This window comes from Styela clava, chromosome 10 (assembly GCF_964204865.1).
Source record: "Styela clava chromosome 10, kaStyClav1.hap1.2, whole genome shotgun sequence".
Classification (NCBI taxonomy): Eukaryota; Metazoa; Chordata; class Ascidiacea; order Stolidobranchia; family Styelidae; genus Styela; species Styela clava.
Window position 1 is genome coordinate 16,749,707 of NC_135259.1, and position 6,000 is coordinate 16,755,706.

Below are 6,000 nucleotides of genomic sequence, written 5' to 3' on the forward strand. Positions count from 1 at the left end.
ATATTCTGAGTTTGACCTCTAACACTGTAAATTCTGATTAGAAATAAAAAATCATTATTAGATTACAAGGCTGTTTTAAAGTTATCAACATATACCAACCTATTTAAACATCCTGAATAAATATTTGTGAACTCAAAAGAGCTGACTCTTTTATATGATGGGATTTTTGTTTTTCTTTTTGATTTAGTGTTTCATTTAAATTGCTTAGTTAATTTTACTTTAAAACGTTGAAGAAATCATAGTTAATAAATGAATTCTATTGACATAGTCATGCTTCTATCTTTTAAAGATACTCTATTTAGAAGACTCATCTATAAGATTTTTACATTTTGTTTTCAACTTTCATGGCATAAGGATCCGTCTTTTACCAATTTTTCTTTTTTACGTTGTTTACTGTAAAGTAATACTGAAAGATGTTTAGAATTTATATAATACTTCTATGGTAGTTGAATAATGAACTTATTTGATGTGTTGTCCTATTACTATTGCAAGGGTGTAGCATGGTAGACCAAATATGTATATTGAATACGGGTTTTTATTTAAATATCATTGCGACACGGCGTCGAAGTGTCGTATATTTTTAATAGGCAGTGTTTCCGTGGCAGGAAATTATTAATAATTAAAAAAGAAATCATGAGTTAATTAATCATAAGTTAGCAGACTAATAATATAAAAAAGGACTAATAGGAAAATAGTTTTAGAGCGAGTGTTAGGTAATTAATTACTAACTCTTCGACAAACAATTTGTGAAGGTGGCTGATACCGAAGCCTCATCGTGCTTTTTAACAGACTTTAGTAGTCACTGGTATCAGAAAAGAGATGAAAGGGTATATTTCATTGTTTACTACAATTTTCATTGTTGTTGATTAGTAATAAATTCCAGAATACGCCATACATATTAAACCTGTGCACTTTTGAATCCACACATCCAAACGTTACCATTAGCAGTGTATCTAATAGGTATTTGCACTCAAGACATTTTTATTTCCACATACATTTGAAATTGTGTATAGTGTACATCCAAATATATTTGCGTTTCAGAGAGAATTTCACTTCTCCAATTTAATTATACTTGACTTGTTCATGACTGCTCAAGAGACGTCAAGAATTGTGTTTTTCAAGTTTAGGTTTGATTTACTTATTTATCATTAATCAATGATAATTTCTCGCTGCAAAAACATAGTTTGTTATTGAGAAAATTGACACTCAGATGCATTGTGTATATGTTATATAAATCGTCTGTAAGTATTATCATTATTCTATCCTATCTTATCATTCATTGTATACATATGCATGATAGTGTGTGCATTATTGGATTAGTACCATAAACCATATCTAACGGGTAGTCAGGTACAATCCATATCTACTAGAGCAAATTCTTTAAATTTTGTGTTTCCAGTTTTATAAGTCTTGAGAATCTTTTATTATAAAAATTAAGTTGTCGTGATTAATTGCACAATTAGCACAATTGATTTTGATCGCACTGCGGCAATTTATGTGCCAATTTCTTGCGCCCAATGCAACAATCGCTCATTTCTATCAATAACAATAGGAAATTACATAAAATATTTCATTATAATAACTGAATGTGAATTTATGATATCATCCAATGTTTTCCTAACTTTATCAATATCAAACACCAAAACTGTTCAAAAGACAACCATGCCAAAAAAGATAGAATTCAATAAATATATTTTGACAAAATTTCAAATGTCAAGGACTAATTGATGATTTAATCAGATCGTCATCCTTGTTTCAAATGTTAAAAATTATTGATATAATTAGAGCTGTGTATATTTAAAAGTTAAAACAGAATGAAAATACCTTGATAAAAAATATTTCTTTAACCAGCTTTCCCAATATATCACAACGCATTACTTTTTTGCACTTGAGTTGTTTTCATGTTTTTATGACAGAAATTAGTATATATTCCTTCTGCTTAAATTGTATATAAAGTGCAAGCAGCAATCAGCAAGCAGTATAATCAGCAACGCCAATTTTTGAATTATAAAATAATATGACTGCACAGTTTCTACTTCTCCCTCCGCACCGTTCTGACGGCCCAACCCAAATTCCTTCATTGGTGATGTCGTCCAATCCTATCCATGCATACGACCCGGTTAGGTAATGTTTCGCGAATATTTCACTAAATAGATGCGGAAATAATAATTACTGCCAGTTAGGTCTTCTCTTGTAGCCAAATGCAGTATATATATTACAGTAAAAGAGAGAAAGTTACAAATTTATCGGTACGCTATTCATTGGTATGGAAGTTTAATTTCGACTTGTGTCAATGTACGCCAAAAATAATATGCAAATACTGACAGTGTTTTGTTTCAATATGTGCAAAATTTGTGGTGAGACAACAAGTTACAAAAGGCCAAAAATATTGTTAACAAATATAAAATGAGTTTCTGGTAAGTACTTTCCATATTGCCGGGGAATATTTTGAAAATTTGTAAAGTAGTAGAGAAAGTAGGTGAGTTGTAAGTAAAGTAAGCAGCGGCTTTTACATCAACAAAAACAACATCTGAAAATACATTTTATTTGTACAGTGAAACTTATAAATATTGATATGTCTAAAACTTACATAAAAAAACTTTTATAGTACTAACTTACTTTTTCATTTGGTTGTCCCTAATTCCATTTGAAACCAAACGAGCTCTCATTCTTTCATATTGGGCTTTTGCAGTAGTATAGTTGACAGAATCATTGAATCGTTTGTAAAAGAGACTATTGCTCGCTATGGAACATCCGATAATGAACAATTATGAACAATTTAAAACAAATTTTTGATTTTGATACGCCTATTGTCAGAGAAATCAATTGACCAACTTAACTTTTTATTTATATTATTTTCTGTTTATTTTGATTTTGCTTCGGTGAAGTATGTTACTCTGATAAAACAAAAATTCAAGGAAAAAGTTCAATTATCTGGAATGTGAACTTACTTTAATGTAATGGAAATATATTGCTAGTTTTTTTTAAAATGTTTCGACTCATTGATGGATTTTAGAACTTATATTAAACTTCATTGACATACATTGGCAAGTTTCAATAAAAATTCAAGGTAACTTACCTTTTCGAGTGTCGTTTTTTAGCTATTAACCTATTAATAACATAAACTTACTTTTCTGTGTTTCATTCAAAATCTTCTCGAGGGACGAATTGAATAGCATTATCAATTTTTCAAAAGTTTTTACTTGTTGAACTTCTAGGAAACAATTGCATTTTCTTGCATTTTCCTTAAACTTTCAACATGTAATGCCAATTTTGTGATTTCATGACAAGAAGATAATTCAAACCATATTTAAAAAATTCAAAAGCAATTAAGAAACGAATAAAATAATATCACAAACAATAGAATGTTGAAATAATAAATCAAATATAGTTACATTGCGTTAATTTTTCATTCGTGAACAGACGATAAGGTAAGTCGTATATTGATACAATAATTTCGAAATAAAATAAATAATTTGGTGAAATGATTGTTCACCATGCAAATTCTTTTTCGCAGACAAATCGATGGGTGTCAGAGCATGAATAATCGTGAAGACCAAGTTTAGAGGCAAACAACTTATTTACGACACAGTTTTCGATTCTGCCACCGTCTGGTTGTGACGATTCCCATAATCCGCTTGGTGACTCATTTACTCCATCCGACCAAATCCAAGTTCCTTCATTGCTGATGTCGTCCAATCCTATCCATGCATTCGCCCCGGTTAAGTAGTCTTTCGAGAATATTTCACTACAAAGATGCAGAAATATTAATCACCGACAGTTAGAGCTTAATTTATAGCCAAATTACATTTACATTAAAGTTCACATGTGCAAGGGAAAAAATTCCAAATTCATTGGGTACGTTTTAACGTTATGAAAGGCTAATTTTGACTTGAGTCAACGTCCACAATTAAACATCTTCCCGAAACAAATAAGCGAATACTCACGCTGTTTCGTTTAAATATTACTGAAATTTGTGGTAAAACAACAAGATACAAAATGCTAAAATGATTGTGAACAAATGCAAAATGCGTTTTTGGCAAGTACTTTCCATATTGACAAAGAATATTTTGAAGCATTTATCAAATCAGTAGAGAATGTAAATAAGTAGAAAGTAAAGTAAGTAGTGGCTTTTACATAAATATCAACAACATCTAAAAATACATCTCATTTGTACTGTAAAACGTAGATCTAACTGAAAATACATGACAGGAAGAGTGTAAAAGTCACAAATCACTAACTTACCTTTTCACTTGGTTGTTTCTGATTCCAGTTGATACCAAACGAGCTCCCAATACTTTGCATTGAGTCTTTGCAGTTGCGTAGTTGACAGAATCAGTGAAACGTTTGTAAATGAGATTATTGCTTGCTCTGAACCATCCGGATATCAATACCATTTCGTTAATCATCGCATTTACATTAGTTAGTCTTGTGTTCTACAAAATCGAATTAGGTTTGAATAAAACACTAGAATAGTTATGTCTCATTTTTCTAACTATAAAATAAAAACAATAAAAACAGGGATGTTTATCAGGAATTCTATTTTATTATAATTCATCAAATAGCTAAACTCACCAATTTATTTTCCCCGTTGTATATTTTTGAGTCCAGGTGACTTATTTCTTTTTTGATTGTAATTTCCAATTCACGTTTTAGGCCCAAAACAGATAAAAATTCACCATGCATATGTTTCAATTCATTCTGAAGCTAAATAAATTGAGACATTTGAATAAATATTAAATAAATTGTTCTATCTGGCTTATCATATACGTCGCATGGAGCTTGACTCGTCATTTCTCCAAATAAATTAATTCAAAAAACGAAATATCAATACTAACTTGCAGAATAAGGATAAATGCAGTGACAGACACTAAGAAGGAGATCCCCAACAATATCGCGACAACAATAATACTTTTCTTGTTCCTATATCGATTGTTATCTAGGGAAAAAAATGCACGTGAGTCGGATAATAATGAATATCTCGAATAATTTAAAATATTTACTTGTGTCTCATCTGTTGTGATTAACGTGAATAAAGCGATTCTCTTTTTTTCCATCTGTCTCAAAAATATCTTTTTTAAAATATTATTTGTATTTTTTACATGTATTAAAGATTTACGATTTTATAAATATATACATAGTTGTCGCTAGAAAATCAGAAAGTTTGAAGGTCAGATTAGATCATGAATAAAATGCGTATATAGGTATATTTAAGTGAAATGATAACTCATAAATTAACAATCGAAACTCTTGGGTTTGTAGGTATAACACTGCTGTAAAATGCACGGTCGACATTCTGAGCATTCTTGAGTGTAATAAAACATATGATTTAAAAGACTTCGTAAAAGTTATCTTTTCTATATATATATATATATATAGGTAGTATAATGTTGTAGGTATAACACTGCTGTGAAATGCACGGTCGACATTCTGAGCATTCTTGAGTGTAATAAAACATATGCTTTAAAAAGACCTTGTAAAAGTTATCTTTTGTATATATATATATATAGCCGTTGGACAAATTTTCTGTATTTCTAGCGAGATTCATGTATATTCAATTTTATTATGTTCTTACTACTGTAATATTAAAATTACAAGTGAATAAAATAAAATGCAAACCTTGTTTAGCAATTGTAGGCGATTTCGAAACAGTTCGAATTGTTTCATATGTATTTGCAACATTTGCATAATTTTCCATCTCCATATTCATGCTCCAGGAATTGTTCTCCACAACAAATGTGGTGGTGTCGGTGGCCTTTTTATGGAAAATTAGCAGCAACTAAGCAGTAAATTAGTCACCAATAACTGAAACAAGTCACGCGTAAAATAAGTTCTATTACACAAAAGCGGGCCACATAATCACATTTGTCATATATATCATTATACTACACAGCAAACACGATAGCTGTTATAACAAAGAAACGTCGTTAAGTACATACGTGGGTTGCCCTTAATATATGTGGTGTGCGGATAACGAGATTTCTGTTGCGCAAAATATTC

General features: G+C 30.3%; 1 protein-coding gene across 1 annotated transcript; it reads right to left on the bottom strand.

Annotated features, from left to right (window-relative positions):
- Window positions 1–3,359: 3,359 nt before the first annotated feature.
- On the bottom strand, window positions 3,360–4,693 carry LOC144428115 (lectin-like). The gene is made up of 3 exons (XM_078116828.1): window positions 4,576–4,693; window positions 4,246–4,436; window positions 3,360–3,748 (listed from the first exon to the last, which is right to left on the bottom strand). The coding sequence occupies exons 1-3, from the start codon at window positions 4,684–4,686 to the stop codon at window positions 3,493–3,495; spliced, it is 558 nt and encodes a 185-aa protein (XP_077972954.1). The 5' UTR covers window positions 4,687–4,693; the 3' UTR covers window positions 3,360–3,492.
- Between the last annotated feature and the right edge of the window lie 1,307 nt (window positions 4,694–6,000).

Excerpts from the sequence above, each read along its gene's own strand:
- LOC144428115 (XM_078116828.1), bottom strand. The coding sequence starts at position 4,686 with ATGCATGGTGAATTTTTATCTGTTTTGGGCCTAAAACGTGAATTGGAA. Across the intron at positions 4,437-4,575 it reads ACAACGGGGAAAATAAATTG|AACACAAGACTAACTAATGT; the intron begins GTGAGTTTAGCT and ends TCGATTTTGTAG. Across the intron at positions 3,749-4,245 it reads AGAAACAACCAAGTGAAAAG|TGAAATATTCTCGAAAGACT; the intron begins GTAAGTTAGTGA and ends GCATCTTTGTAG.